General features: G+C 37.6%; 1 protein-coding gene across 3 annotated transcripts in view; it reads left to right on the forward strand.

Moving 5' to 3' along the window:
• The window catches only part of asap1a (ArfGAP with SH3 domain, ankyrin repeat and PH domain 1a), a 155,409-nt gene that overhangs the window by 109,694 nt on the left and 29,011 nt on the right, over window positions 1-16,704 (forward strand). For all 3 annotated transcript variants that reach the window (XM_088918598.1, XM_088918599.1, XM_088918600.1), the window contains 6 exons: window positions 1,191-1,260; window positions 3,882-3,969; window positions 4,352-4,400; window positions 7,734-7,897; window positions 12,983-13,116; window positions 15,106-15,197. In XM_088918598.1, coding sequence (XP_088774724.1) covers window positions 1,191-1,260; window positions 3,882-3,969; window positions 4,352-4,400; window positions 7,734-7,897; window positions 12,983-13,116; window positions 15,106-15,197 — 597 coding nt within the window. The remainder of the gene's footprint in view (window positions 1-1,190; window positions 1,261-3,881; window positions 3,970-4,351; window positions 4,401-7,733; window positions 7,898-12,982; window positions 13,117-15,105; window positions 15,198-16,704) is intronic.

Consider the following 16,704-nt stretch of genomic DNA (forward strand, 5'->3'; position numbering starts at 1 on the left):
ATCAATTTTCAGTAGCAGGATTACATTACAGGTTTAACATGTTCTTCTGTAAATTCCTTAGATTTAACAAAGTTGAAAATCATTTAAGCTGAGACAGTTCTGAGATGGTAGTTGTTACCTTTAAGTAGGGAGCTGCTTCAGCATGCGTAGGCTGCTAAGGAACAAGTAAATGTTTATTCCATTCTAAAAAGAGAAGAAAAGAAACAACATTTCGGCTGTTGAGGCTGCACAGCCTCAAAGAAACATTGTGTTTCTTTTCTTCTCTTTTCAGCATAACCTTTACTTGTTCTGTAGTTAGCTTTATATGTATGAGACCATTCCTGCTGTCCACATGGTTTAACGGAAATATCCTGGCGTGACTTTATCACTCTAAGTGATATATACCATGTTGACATGGTGTCGATCTTTCTGTGGAAACATGGTATGGATGACATAAGGTGTTTGTGGAGTGTGTGTAATGTCCTCCGTGCAGGATAAATTTTGGGCTAACATTATTGACATGATGCAGAAATGTGTTATGGGTTGTTCTGTGACCTGTTATAGATGACTTCAGAGTAAGTGTGATCAGTCTCATGAAGCTTGTTGTGGGTGAATCATTTGACATTTCTTCAGAAATGTCAACCTGGGCTGTGGGACTTGGTGTGATATATTTCAGAATGGCACAACAACAGTTACAGAAATGTCAGAATAGCTTACTGCTAAACTTCTAGACTTAATTTTTTGCACGCTTGTTAAATCATGAAGTTTCTGTTATCATTTTATGGAATTTGTTATTCTCATCTTTATCTGTATGTGCAATAACATTTGTTGTCTTTAATTAAATATACATTTATTGAATTATGCCGTCACGTAACTGAAAAATCATTTAACAAGACTCAGCTATCAGGCTTGGAAGCTGGAGAGCGCTGCCACAGCTGTCAACTTTGAACACTGCAGCAGAACAGCAAAATGTTTGAATAATAAAAGTTATTTTAGAACTGGGGCTCGTATTGCTGCCTCTCAGCACTGGGGCCCTGGGTTCAATTTGTGGGGTGCTATCTATGTAGAGATGTTAGGTTTTCCCTGTGTTTGCATGGGTTTTCTCCGGGTGCTACAGGTGATTTAGAAAATCGGTGGATGGATTTAGATCTGACCTGATACTCAGCATGGCACATTTCCTCTAACAATCTGGGTTTATTTTTCATTTGCAGGTTGAGAAAGGTTTGGCAGAGAAGAAAATGCTCTGTGAAGAACGGTATTCTGACAATTTCACATGCAACAGTAAGTTTTATGGAAGAGCTATATTTCTGTGTAGCTTTATTTTTGCCTCTGCAGTCTTTGGATGAAGTTAGTTGAGTTAGTGAAAGGAGGCTGAATACTGGGCTGTCTAGTCCTAAGTGAACATCATTGATTCACTCTAACATTGATATTGAGGTTAAATGGGTATTAATTGAAAAACAAAAATTTCTATGTGTTGTATTAGAATAAAATCATTTTTAATATCTGATAGTTAATTTTATCATTAATAACATTGGGTGTTGAGTAAGCATTTAATTTATTTCATTACTTTCCACCTTGACTTTGAGAAACATGCAATAAAATATACTTTTGAATGCAGTCATTTCAAAATCCATCAGAGGAAAGTAAGGTACTGAGGAGTTACACACATTTAAATTCTTTATTTACAGTTGCTTATGTGCCTTTTTTTTACTTTACTTTTTACTTTCCCTACATTTTAAATTCATTTTCTCCTTTGTCTTGCATTGTTATGATTCCTTGTATGTAAAAGGCACAACAGTTGTACAGGGAGTGATTACCTAGTGTGTGATTCTAATAAAAAACATTTTGTTTGCTGTTAAAAAAGTAGAAGTTGCAGTTATATAGGTTAGGTGCAGGTTTCTTCAGAAGAGATAATTAGACATAAGTGAACACGAGCTCAGATGTGTTTCAGTAGCAGGATTCAGGCTGTGTGAGTGGCCATGGGCATCTGGATTATGCAGCTCCCAGCTGAGGAAAGTAAGGAACTGAGATATTACACACATTTGAATTCACTATTCTGTGCAATCTGAGGAAGATGGAAGTCAGAACAGTTGTTGGTTTGTAGTTTTTTTTTTACTGACATGTATGACTAATCCTGCGCATGTGGCTTCTTAGAATATTTCACTGTGTGGCTGCTGTGACAGAAGAGAACATGGCAAGAAAGCAATTTTAGTTTTGTGTGCCGAATATAATCCAGTTTACAACAACAGCATGAAATAAACATTAAGACTAACTGTGTGGGCTTTTACTTAGGTCTTGCAAATGATAATAAAAAGGTTAGCAGGATTTAGCGATCACAAAAACACATCGTAGCGAGAGCAGTGCTGACTTCTGTCTTTTTCTCTGTGGTGGTACAGTACCTAGGCCGGTATCACTGCATTCAGTATACACTTTATGACAGCAGCATAAAGGGGTTTGTGTTTATAGCTGACACTTGCTGTTGCAAAAAATGATGCGAATAGGCCCAGGCGGGGTGTAAGGATGTGTCGAACAAGAGGCAGGAAATGTGAGGGCGCAGGCAATCTTCAAATCAGGGTATAGATGTATCGGAATGCTTTGAGCTTTAACAAGCCCCAGGGTGTCTGAATTTCTTTAATCCTTTTCTGCACCTCTGCCAGTTTGGCATAGAGCGCTTTAGTGAATAACCATTAATTTGTTTCTGATTTTCATCTCTTTTTTTTTCTATGTACAGTCATAATAGCGCAACAAGACCACAGATAAAGCTGTCGGCTTTGCATAAACATTTGTAATTACAGACGCTCTCTTACACATGGGTTGATTACGGTCTTGCATTTGGATCACAGAGCTTGTTTGTGACTTGTTCTCTCTAGGGTGTCGGTCACATGACCTGCTGCTGCCCTCTTATTAGGCGCCGAATCTAATTAGAAGCTGCTGTTGCAAATTGAAAGAATGTGTCTGAAAGTTCTCCACCTTACAGTGGCTTTTTTTTACTTTCCCTCCATTTTCATTTTGTTTCTCCTTCGTTGTCTTGCAGCATTATGAATGCTTTTATGTAAAAGTCACGACAGTAGTACGGGGAGTGATTGCCTATTGTGTGATCCTATTAAAATGTTTTGTGTTTGCTCTTAAGAAAGAAGTTGAAGTTACATACTGTAGGTTAGGCGCAGTAGGGTTTCTTCAGAAGTGATGATGAGAAATAAGTAAACAAACCCCCAGGTGTGTTTCAGTAGCAGGATTCAAGCTATGTGCAGTGTCAAGGGCTTACTAATGCTACGGTATACCTGTTCACGAGAGACAGAGGGGATGTCACTGCAGGGTGTTGTCACACATTCTCACATTCTCATGGGGGAAAAAATCAGGAAGAGATTTTTGCATTTTTGGTAGCAGCAGAAGTGATTTTGGGAGGTAAAAGGGATCAAACAAATTCGATCATGTTTAAATCTTTAACCCTCAGTTGTATTAAAACTACTGTGCTGCACCCAGTATATTAGTCTTGTGCTTTAGAAACACCTGCATTGAGATTAAAAATTAATGTGAAATAATGTGATTTTAATTTAATAACAATTTGACCTCCCAAATGTGATTAAAATCTGGCTTTTGTGTGTTTGATTACCAACAGCACAGCCTTGGGTTTTAAAGACCATATAATGTATTAGACATTTTTGGGGGTTTACACCAAAATAGAAACTCATCAATATTTTATGAATAGTCAGAATAGATCTTAGTAAATCATTGCTTCATTTCTTGAGGTATATTTTTCTTACAGTACAGACTCCTGTAATGTTGTTAGAATGTGCATGTTGCATTAAAACTTTGGTGTACATACTGTATGCTTGATAAGCTTTTATTTTGTTTTCTGTATTTAAACAGATCCCTAACGTTGCATTTTCTTCTCTTTTCAGTCCAATAGGCAGCCTGTCAAATTGAATCTACTCACCTGTCAAGTTAAGCCGAGTGGAGAAGACAAAAAATGTTTTGACCTTATATCTCGTAAGTTTGGTTGCAGCATAATGTAGTGTGCTGAACAGCAGACATCACAAAGACCTAAATTCTCTCCAGTGCCTTTCTTTGATTTGCAGATTCAAATAGCTCTTGGTACAACAGTGGCAACTTTGTTTTCAAAATGTCAGGAGCGAATAATTGCTTTTGCAAATATATGCTGTCTGTTCTGACCTTTGAATAAGAGGCATTATGTACAGATGTAGAAAGTTAAAACAAGCAAAAACAAATGGAATGTTCCCCAGAGCTGGGTTTTGGTTACAGAGTGGTTACGCAGCCAAGAAAACCTTTCATGCTGATTCTTTTGAAACTTTGGCAGCTGAAATAATGTTTCCCTGTCATTACTTTTCTAATTGTTTTATTCTCTTTACAGATAACCGAACATATCACTTCCAGGCAGAGGACGAACAAGAATTTGTAATGTAAGGAAAAAAAGGATCTTGCTTACAATTAATGTTTTGTATATTCCCAGAACATTTGTTCTGACAGAAAAGCCAGGCAGACAATATCAAGCATCTTGTACAGAACCTTTAGTGTTTAAAGAACTTTTAGTGGTTTTGGCTGCTCTTAATAGTATTTGCATCAAAATAAATCAGACCCATCCACAGTTCAAGTACTCTATATGTCTGACAGCACAATGAATCCAGTCTGAAACTGTTGCTGAAGCTAAGGAACAAACATCAAATAGTTAATCCTGTTTTTTACAAATGTAGCGTGTCATGAAGAGTAATATAAGTAAAGTGCCGAACAATGAACAGGCCATTTTTTAATGTGTTTTTTGTACATAGGTCCAATCATCACATTTCTGGTTCTTGTGTAATGACAGGCAATGCACACATATTTTACATATTGTTTTTTTTATTCCCAGTAATTACAAGAAGGGAAAAGGAGCCCAATTAAATGTGAACTGTGAAAAAACTGTGGTACAGAAAACTGTGAACCCCCTGGCTAAGTCATGAATACTGAACAGAGTACAGATCTGTGCCACCTGCGCAAACGACAACATGCTGTTTTGAAAAGTGGGAGGCAAGAAAGACATCACAGTGATCCAGATCATGGAAATTTTGGCTATTCATCATGCTGTTAAATATTTTTAAAATTTGGGTTACATTTCCACTGATTTCAGATTTTTGTACCGTGTGCATAAACTAATTTGTTCCAGCCTTTTAAAACTAATACACATCAGACAGTTTTCCCCATGTGAACAGGTGTTTTTTGTCCCTAAATGGATTCCAATCCCTAATCTAACCTCTAAACCCCTCAAACGTCTGTAAGGCAGGCAAGCATTGCTTTGGAAATAAATTAGAAACTGATGTTTATACAGAAACTGCAGACAGTAGTGGTAGGAGTAAATTGCTGAACACTTTATCAGCATTAGAAAACAAATCCTCAACTTTCATAATCATCGAGTTCAACATTTTTGCACTTTGGTATAATCTTTTATTTTTTTCACGGAGCTTTTGAAGCTGAAAAAAGACCTGTGTACTGTATTATCATTTCCTAACACAGGTTCACACTCTATCCTTCTTTTCTTATTTTTAGTCCAGTGAGGCTACACTCTAATTGGCATTTGTTGAATTTTGACACATTCGGTAATTACTTGAAACTCAGTTCAGTTCAGATGGTACTGTTTAGAAATCGAATAAGAAAACAAAATTGAGAAATATATTTTTTTGCATCATGTTACTACAGGGACTGTTATGAGCTGTAATAAGGCTTTGGGTTAGATTTTGTTCAAAATGTAGCAGAGCCTAATGGTAAAAAAAATTATCATGGTTGTCTATCAAATAGGTTAAATGAATCAAATAGGCTCCTCTTGTATCTGTTCTTATGTTCTTAAAAGCACAACCTTGATTTATCCTGTAATCTGACAATTTGGCTGTCAATCCAGGCTGTTCCAGATAGCAACCAGGAGTCCCCATTATCACTTTAAGATCCGGTTAAGTGCCACTTTCTCTGCACTAGGCAGAAAAATGTGCAATTTAACCAGGAGTTACAGTGCCTGCTCTTACAACCCTTGTCATGGCTTCGTTAATGGCCATGACTTTAAAGGCTTTAAGTATTCAGTATTTGAAGAAGTGCATCTACTACAACACTGTGCCTCTGCTCACCATTTTGGGCCATTGATGTGGGAAGTCTGGTCTAGTGAGAAGAGTGTCACCTAGTGGTTCACAAACACAGCAGCCTGGTTTCCCATCCCAGTATTGACTAGGACATGACTTGCTTAGCTTCAAGATTAACTACAGGGTGGTTACACTGATGTCAGTTATACTTTGAAAGTATACATTATACTTATAAAAGGATGGGCATCAAAGAAATGTTTTGCATTGTAGGGGGTTTTGGGAAGGCTTGTGCTTTCATCATAATCACCTCCTGTCTTCAATAGAAGCGCTTCTGTAATCACCTCACCTCCCTGGCTGTTTACAGCGGGGAACAAATATTGATCTGTTGGGTGTCCGTGTTGACACAGCACTTCCGAAAACAAATTAGTTTCTCAGCAAGTCAGGGTTTTCACTGCAGGTCATGCATTAAATAACACAAGAAAGTGGTAAAGTTTATAAGCGTTTAGAAACATGCATCTTCCTCTGTGTATATGAGGTTTGCATCATCATTTTGAAGGAAAGAAATTTTCTGAATAGTTTTGTACATGTTCTGAGGCATCTTTAACAAGTAGAGCTTAAAAAAGATTGTTTTTATATTTAGTATTAGCTTTTTTAACATCAAAGTAAGACTTACAGTATGTATGTAACTACTATGTATGTGGGTTTATACATTTATACATTTCTACATTTATACTTTGAAATATAAAGCTCTACCATAAAAACATAATTTAGGCCCATCTAGATATTTTTTCAGTTGCTCAGTTGATGCTATGATCTCACCCAACCATTTCGTGAGAGAAGCCTAGAGTATCAGATTCTACCATGTGGCTTGTCAGCTAGTTCTATACTCTCACAATTGTTTGCGTCAGTAAGTGACTCTTCTTCTGATCCTGCATGTTTTGAAGCATCTTTAATGTTGTAAGAGACCTATGGAGTCGGAGAAAAAGGCAAAATAAACAGCTGAATGATTAACAGCTATCACTTTAAATGGAGGAAGCAGTTAAAATATGACCATTTCTCCCTGAACAATTTACTTATCTTTAGAAGGGATTTTGTTACAGTATGTTGTGCATAGCAAACTTAAAACTTACCATGCCTGTGTATTTATTTAGCTAATTTGTTATGCTGCATTGTTCAGTTCTTGTAAACATACAGAAATTGAATATAATGTTCTTAAAAAGGTGTGCAAATGTGTCTTCATTATGTCATCTGTTCTAAAGTAAAGCCTCTGACCAAGAGCCCTTATACTGCTTTTAGTAACCTTAGGAAAGCTCTAACATACGCTTAAAGGGATATTTATAATTTAACAACAAAAAATGGGCCTAGAATGTGCACAAACATCAATTAAATGTTTCTGTGAGCAGAAGTACTTTTGTAGAAAGGGAAGTTCTCAAAGCCATCTGCTCTGAAGCACCATGTCTAATAGAATTGAAGACGGACATTGTCTAAAGTTACAGACCACGACAGAAATGGAGGGATTTGGTTTGGAGACTGATATGTTTGTAAATCATTTATACCACTTTCCAATTTTGCAAGTTTTTATTCATTAAATAAATGAATATTAAAAAAAAAAACAAGATTTGAACATGTTGATGAAGCTGTCAGGCCCAGATCATGCAGACTGACCTTTTTCTTTGTTGGTGTTCCCTGTAGCTGGATATCAGTGTTAACCAACAGTAAGGAAGAGGCTTTGAACATGGCATTTCGTGGGGAGCAGAGCACAGGGGAGAACAGTTTGGAGGATCTCACCAAAGCCATCATTGATGACGTGCTACGAATGCCTGGCAATGAGATCTGCTGTGACTGCGGAGCACCAGGTGGGGAGGCCTGTGATTTGAGGTCTGGTGTCAAGGAAGCTTGTTTTTCCCCGCTCACCCCATGATTTCTGTGATATCAGCTTGTTTCTATCTATGAAAGAAAGGTTCCATCCCTTTCTGTTAAGACGTGTACCTCTGTGAGCCATGCTATCAGTCTTATCATATAGCGTGTTCAGTTTCTTCTTCAGGTTTATGTGATTGACATATAGAAGCTAAGGTCTATTAATTCTGTTTGGATGTTCCCTTACCTCAGACCCTAAGACCACTGTTGCTTTGAATTTCTGTAAGAAAAGACTGGAAGCAAGTTTGCTGTGTACAAGACCCTGCCTACTATTTTAAGCTACTCTTTAAGAGTCAAAATTAGCATGATGGTTTTCTTTTCAGCATGGGATGAACTTCAATGCGTTTATTTTGCATGTCACGTTGAATTCTGGTTGCCTAGCTGATCTCAAGAATCGGCCAACTTTCAGGCTTTTCCAGATACTATGTATAAAGAAAGGAAAACTGAGCTTGTGATCTTGCTGACCACTCCTGTTTCCAGACATTTGTCCTTCACTGGTTCTTAGCTGCGTTTATAAGGATCCGTATCGCAGGCAGAAAAATTGCTGTGAAAATGAGCTTTGTTTAATCGTCATTTGTGGGATGACAACAACAGCCTCTTCTCAGCAGATGTGATAAAACCATTTGTTCTGTTCATTTTCTCATTCTCAGCACCTATAGAAAAAAGCCTAACGGTGGAACAAATCCTGTCTAGTTGATAGTCATGACTAGAGTGCAACATAGGCTATAAGCTAAACAATTAAGAAAATAAGCAGATTTAAAAAAAATTAAATTAGAAGGTAAAAACAAGCTGACATGCTCAAACGTTAGCATTGTTTGCATAACTTGAATCATAGTAACTATGGATTCAGACAAAAAATCAATATTGGCAAACTGTGTTAGCAGTGGAAAAGCACCTAAATTTAATTTTTCAGACTATTAAAATTGGCTATAGAGTTCATCCAGTGGTAATTCTTGACAAAAACCACCACACTTCAGAGCTACCAAGAAATAACAGTGTTGTCATTTCTCTGGTATCGGTTCAGTCTTTGCTTCCCATTTAACATTATCTCTTTATTTTTAAAATGCACAACAACACAAGATGTACTGTATACATGTGGTCTTACCCTGATGCTGCAGGAAATAGGAAGTGCACTAATCTAGCTGTAGGGAGCGATCTTGCATAAATTTACCCCTGAATATTCCAGCAGTAGATAATAGAAAAGATTTCTCCAGCTTCAGAAGAAAGTCAGGAAAAGCCACCTGTCTATGCTGCAAAGGCTAAAATCTGATGCATGTTCTGCAACTAACGTACAGAAGTACTGCACGTAGCAGTCTTGAAATGCAGTCCCAGTACACTGTTACTGTAGCAACAGTAGCAAAGTAAATTGTCAAATATTTTGCACAATAAACAATTTCCAGGATATCACAAATTGAACAGGGCTAAAGACATGAATTTTTAGGGGGACGAAGATAATAAAATGTATTATTATGAATTTACATAGATGAAGAACTGGTCTTCATGATGCAAGACTTTTATATAAAATACATATACCATTAAAAAGTCTAACCCAGATTAAAAAAAATAAAACTATTTCTATTTAAGATCCAGTTTTAAAGTCACAATTCCAGTATTTTAGTGGGTAATCCTATATTGTGCCAACCCATCTGTCTTTTGACATCTCTGTTGAATGAGCTAATGTTTAATGTAGAATTTATTGCCGCTGTATATAGAACAATATACAGCAAGAGGCAACTCAAGCCATAGAACGTGCACATAAATAAGCTCCAGGCCCAAGCCACCAATTAAAAAACACATGAAAAGCTAAATTTGAGAACAAAATGAAGGTCTTCTACAATTCAGATACAAGGAATTATAGCCAAAATGATTTCCTCTTATGATTGAATAATAGTGGCCTTGTTGAGCTCCTGAAGTACCAGATTCAAATGCTTTAAAAAGAAAACATCATCACTACATTTTAGTTCCATATGAATGTTACCATGTAAATAAATATCAATTGATGAGCAGCACTTAACTTTGTTAATATAAGCCACCAATCATATGCTTCAAGACACCTTAGTAAAAAAAAGCAGTTAAACTGCTATACAGAGGATTTACAGGTGTGGTCATATGTACAAACCATGTCTTCCAGTACTAGATTCACTATATTAAATAATAAAACCCATGTTTCACGAAAGTGGAAAGCGCCAATTCAAAACATGTGGGGGGGTGGGGGGGGGGTGAAGTGTTTCTTTCACTGCAATCATTAGAGGCAGCAGAAAAAACACAGGAGTTTCTAGCTGGCCCAAAACAGAATCGCCCTGATCACCTTAGGCCCATTCAGTTTTTGCCCAGCTAGACCCAGCCTGAAACCAGCAACATCTGGGCTAGTAAGTATGTTTCTATCCCTGACATTATCAGTACACAGCAGCATGTGCCAGAACAGAGCTTGTATGGTGTTCTGATCTTGTGGCAGATGTGTGCGTTTTTTTTTCGATTTTATTCCGCCCACACTCACAATGTATTTTCATCAGTTTGAAGGGTCTTTCTTATAAATCCCTATTAGTTTTTATGGGTGGATTTTTAGTTTACTGCATCAGCATGGTGTCTGTGTTGTGACCTGTCCCAACAGTTGACAGCTGGCTACTTTTATAACAGCCTTTCTCTCTATGCTCTTGTTTTCTCATTATAGTGCTATCCACTGCACATTTTCCCTGATACTGTATCTGCTGTAAAAAAAAAAACAAGATTCAGCACTTTGGTATGCACAGATACTTCCCTTGATAATACCCCTCACTGCCTGAGAGATGGTTCCTGGCTTCACCGTCAGCAGAAAAGCAGGTTGTTGATGGAAGAGGATGAAACTTAAAATATTAGAGGAAGAGGCCACTGGAGAAGATGCGTCAAACACACATATTGTACGAACAGGATTAGAATTAGACTCAAATGAAGATTGTGTTGGTTTTAGAGCTTAATTGGCAATCTTTGAGAAGCACTCAGGTGTTTGTGGTGATTTATCACTGTTGTCCTCCAGACAAAATTTGGGGAGGTCTCCATGGTCTTCCAAAATTTTCCAAAATTTGAACCTGTGTGATTTCACGATTGACAAAACATCAAGAAAATCTATGTAAATTCTGATTTGTTGCTGCTCCTACCAGATGAGTCCCCTAGTGTTTGTGAGATGTGACAAAACCCAAAAACGTGGCTCAATTGCCAAGAGAATCTTGTACATGTGTAGAGTATCAGTGCCTTCATGTGTTCAAGACAGTAGGTTGGTTGCTGCCAAAACAGATGTCCTCTTTCATTTTTTTAATGCTTCTTTAATAAAATGTTTGATCAACCCAGTCATACATGTACATAGCTTTACAATACATGCACAAGCTTTATTAAGATATTCAAGTAAGGCATTATTATGTTTCCGAATGTGCTGAACGAGATGCACTAACACTGATAGCATCTGGTGCAGTATCTTTTCTTCACTTGTCTTATTTATTGTTATTATTTTCATCTTTTCAAAGATCAGTGTGTTGCACATTTGCTTGTAATTTAATCCCATATTCAGCAGCTTTTCTTAGATGCACTATAGACATGAAGGAATTAATTGCCTGCAAAATTCAACCAAACAAATGTAATGTTTTCCACTGAAAACCAACAGTATCCCAGTTTTTTATGTCATCAAATCACTGGTGGACACCATGCCTTGAGGCAAGATAAATATGAGTACTGCATATGCAGTATATTATACTGTATAGCAATTTAGATTTGTTTTCCTTTGTTTTCTCATTTTTCCTAGTTTTCATATATTGTATATTTTCTGTATTATGTTGCATGGCATGAAAGTTCTAACAGATGCGTGTCCAGGAAAATTTCAAAGTCATGCATTAGGAATAGTTGAAATTGAGTTTTAAGATGCTTCACTGCATTGAAGATTCCTCACTTTTGTGGACTCTCTGAGTCCCTGAAACTTTGTTTTGTGATGATTTGTGTCTGAAATGTTCCTGCAGGGCTGCTAGGAAACATCTTGCAGTATGAGACAGACTGCCGCTGACTCTGGGCCCTACTCCCCTGGGTCGCACAGGGCTGGGAGGAGGGGTTTTGCTATCAAGAGTCAGAGGACTCTAGACCAGAGTCAGTGACATCACTTGGAGACACGTGAATTGAAATACTTATACTGTACATCCAAAACCAAATTCTAAATATAACAAAGCAGACAAGAATATCTGAGATTCTCAGTCTTTTGGGGCAGCTGATATTTTAGGTAATGATATCAGAAACATCTGTGAGAATTTTAATCACCCTGAGAATTCACCTGCCTTCCAAAGCAATGGCTGAATAGCTGCCCTGGATAGGAGCTGTGTGCTTTGAAGGCCTTCATATTTAGTATATTTACTCTGTTGCTAAATCAGGATTCTGTATTTATAAATAGATATAAGAAAACAGAATTTAAATAAAACCAGAAGATGTGCTAGATACTGTTGCCTTAATGCTAGGAGGACACCTTACTGAAAGTCTAAAAAAATTAAATGAAGAATAAATGAATTCATGTTTATGGACTTTCTTAAGTGCTGTCCCATACTGAGCCACAATAGTGGCTTTTGAGTGCTAAAATCACTTTTCTCACACTACACTTATTGTTTCACAACTGCATAAAAGAAAGGTTATGCCAGCCTTGTGGCTGTAAATTATTGTTCCTCTGACTGCATTTAGGGATGCTTGTGGCTCATTTTGAATGCGTGACTAAAAAAAAGTGCTCAAATTAGACCAAAAAAATCCAGTATGAAATGCCCAGTGGGGGGAATTACTAATGTTAGGACAGCAAAGATCCTTGCTCCCCCTTCTGTCAAAACCGTGGAATTGCATTGAATACAACAACAAGAAAAGTTGAAGCTGTATTTTTTTCTGTGTTCTGTATTTCTTTACTGGGGAATCATCTATTTTTTCCCTGTACGGTTTATTAATCCAGGCATTAGAGTCCTTAAAGATGTATTTTTTTGCTATAATTGTTCTTACTAGTTGTATTCTCTTGCCACACTTCTGTTTTTCAGATCCCAAATGGCTCTCCACTAACCTAGGCATTCTGACGTGTATTGAGTGCTCGGGGATACATAGGGAAATGGGGGTGCATATTTCAAGAATCCAGTCTATGGAGCTAGATAAATTAGGGACTTCTGAACTCTTGGTAAGTCATAACACATGTGATTTTTTTAAATAAGTGTATTTACTGTTCTTTAGATATACAGTACAGTTAGAAATGTATTGGTATGCTTTGTTTGAATCAACTTCATTCACTGGTTTCTTTGGTTTTATAAATTATGTTTATAAAGTAGTACATATTCATCAGTTACATTTTTGCCTTATTCTTCAGTCATGATTTATATTGTTTTCAGATTTTTATCTATCAAAAGTAGCTGCAAAGACTTCAGGTAAATTAAGTTCATACAGGACTTGACGTTACTTGGTGTGTACGATGGTCAGATTTTCTCTTGTTGTTAGGCCAGGTGTAAGGTCCTGTTGATGAGGAAAGCAAGTGGCATAATTGCATTTTTACAAAAGTTGAAAAATCTAACTTTACAGTTGAATATGGCTTCTGAAGAATTTCTGAAGAGTTTTCAGAGAGTGTAGAAAATAATTTGTCATGAAGTGTTTTGGAGTGCTTTGGAGCCCTTTGATGTAGTGTTAATGCATTTAAGCCTTTTCATTCCTTTCTCCCACATCACTTCTACACAGCCAAGGTTTTTTTAGATGATATTAATTACTGAAATCGTTAGTGAAAAATCCAAGAGACATAAACACGCAGACCAACCATGGTCTTCAGTTTCATTGTTATGCGGTTGATACTCAGATTTGTATGTTAAAACCTCATCCCCCTCTGATCTCCCACCACCGTCACTCATCTCTTGTCTGTGTGACACCAGTCTTCAGCTGACATCAAATTCCCTGAATGTTAATAGAGGAAAAAAACACCAGGCAGAAATGTAGGCATAAAATGTCAGCTGGAAAAGCTGTAGAGATTTACGGTAATGGTGGACGTGAACATTTTTGATTATGACCTTTTTTCAACTTAGAAATATTGCCCAAATTAGACCTTTTTTTATCAGTGCCAATTGTTGAATTCTTGCTTCACATACTTATACCATCAAAGCTTAATTTCTGCAACTCCTTGCTCTCTGGGCTTTCTAATAGTCTTCTCACTAAGTTGCAATACAGTATGTACAAAACTCTGCAGCTAGACTACTAACTCAGACCAGACCTTGGCAGCATATCACTTCGACTCTTAAATTTCTCCATTGGTTGCCTATTGGTTCTCCAATGGTCTCCATCAATATAAGATCTTGTTACTGACATTTAATGCACTAAATAATCTAGCTTTAGCTAATCATGCATCTCTGCTGAACTCCCTCCTGTAGGCTCTGCTCAGTTGAGGCTGGTCCATTGCTAACTGTCCAGGACTAAATCTTGGACATTTTGTGTTCAAGCATTTTCTGTCACTGCTTCATTGTTAAGGAATGCCCTTCCTCTGACATGCAACAAGAAAAGAATCCTATAAAAAAATCTTGAACTGCCCCAGTAAAGGAGAAAGAATGATTCTACAAAGCAAATTAGCATACAATTCCCCTTTGAGTTCTGTGTGTGTACCAGTTGTTCAAGTGCCTAATACAGCTCCTTTATCTCAGGAGGATACACATGTTTCAATTTAAATCGGGAAAATATTTTTAAATATTTCTGTCACTGTTTATTTGGCAATGGCAGAGCAGTGAATTCACAGGTGCATGTGGGGAAAGCACAAGCATCTGATTTTGCTGAAAGTGTCACCTTTCGTAAAACATTAATACATCGTCCCTGGAGAGCTGCATAAGAATCATTATTTTCTCATGTAGATTTAGAAGTGCTAAGTGGAATTTTTTTAACTGCCAAAACCTGGGTTCTCAAGACACTACTGTTATTTTCATATTTCAATGAACTAATATTTAACATCAGACCACCTTTTTGTCAAAGGGGGAACCCTTAAGAAAGGGGGAAATTAGGACATCATGCACCAAGCTTGGAGTTTACGATTGGAGCTGAACTGAATTTGTGAATACTGCCCTTTATTATTACTGTCCTAACTAAAAGAGCATCAGCTAGGGTCAGTTCCTTGCTGACATTTTATTTGGTGTCTGTTTTTCAGCTGGCCAAGAATGTAGGAAACAGTAGTTTTAATGACATTATGGAAGGAAACCTTCCTTTTCCTTCACCGAAGCCCACACCATCAAGCGACATGTGAGTAACCTGGGGAATGTACAGAACGTGTTACAAATGTACTGTAAAAATCTGCGTTAGCAATGTTTTATGAAGAGGAAATAAAAATGTGTTTTTAGTAACAAAATTCCTCTGTCAAATGTTCTTTAAGGTGCTGTACATCTGAGCAAAATATAGTTGCTTACACTTCTATTGTGCTTTTCTGGACACTCCACTCAAAGCGATTTACAGGTAATGGGGACTCCCCTCCAACACCACCAATGTGCAGCACATACCTGGATGATGTGACAGCAGCCAAAGTACACCAGTCTGCTGACCACACATTAGCTGTCAGTGGGGAGGGGAACAGAGTAATGAAGCCAGTTCAAGATGGGGGATTATTAGGAGGCCATGATTGGTAAAGTCCAGGGGGAAATTTGGACAGGAAACCAAGGTTAACACTCCCACTCTTTTCGAGAAGTGCCCAGGGATTTTGAATGACCATGGAGAGTCAGGACCTCAGTTTTACGTCTCATCCAAATGATTGAGCTTTTTTACAGTAAAGTGATAGATACAGTACAGTATACTGGGGCACTAGGACCCATACAGACTGTGGGGTGAGCGCCCTCTACTGGTTCTACTAACACCTCTTCCAGCAGCAACCTTAGCTTTCCCAGGAGGTCTCCCATCCAAATACTGGCCAGGCTCACACCACACCAAAATATTTCATATGGGCTACTGGTGGCTCAGACAGGTGAAGCTATTTTTTTTAAACACGTTTAGTCCAATAGAAAAGATAATCTGCAGTTCAAAGCAAGGCCGTTTCATTACACAAGTGCGACTGAGTCTTCATGAGCAGCAGTACACAATTGTAATGTCGGTTTTACAAAGGAGGGGAGGTCATAGTCTGTTTGGTAGTTAGTCACTTATTGACTCAAGCATCTCATTCAGGTGTTTCCTGATGCAAGCCAGGGCTTCAGGCTTCAATAATAATACGAAGTAGATTGTTCTACTTCTCTCCTCTGGTTTGTGTTTCACTATTGTTTCCATTGATTTGACCTTGTCAGTGCCTATCAGGTTTTGGAAGTACCTTGGTAGTCATCTATGATCAAGTTATCGTATCCGTGAGAGCAGCACCACTCCTCTGCTCCATGTGTGCAGATACCAGGGTTGTAAAAAGTTCTCAAATATGTCACTTGAGTCAAAGTACTGTTACTTCCAAAAATAAGCAATTCTGTAAAAGTTTCCACTTGAGAAAACTACTCAAGTAAACATACAAAGGTGTCATAGCATCTGGGAAATGTAGTGGAGTAAACGTACCATGTTTGCTAAGCCAAAATACTTCAGTGACAGTCAAAGTAACCCAAAAATAAAATACTTAAATAAAGTACGGACCTAAAACAAAAGCGCTTGATTACTGTAGTGAAGTAGTTCTGCTTTGTTACTTCACACCCCCCGGTAAATACTGTGAACAGTGGTTCAAGTGAAAGTTCTAGAGAAGGGTGTACACTTTTCTCCTCTGTGTGCTGGTAGAAAGAATCTGATCAAG

Source organism: Atractosteus spatula, chromosome 6 (assembly GCF_055471065.1).
Source record: "Atractosteus spatula isolate fAtrSpa1 chromosome 6, fAtrSpa1.hap1, whole genome shotgun sequence".
NCBI classification, from domain to species: domain Eukaryota; kingdom Metazoa; phylum Chordata; class Actinopteri; order Semionotiformes; family Lepisosteidae; genus Atractosteus; species Atractosteus spatula.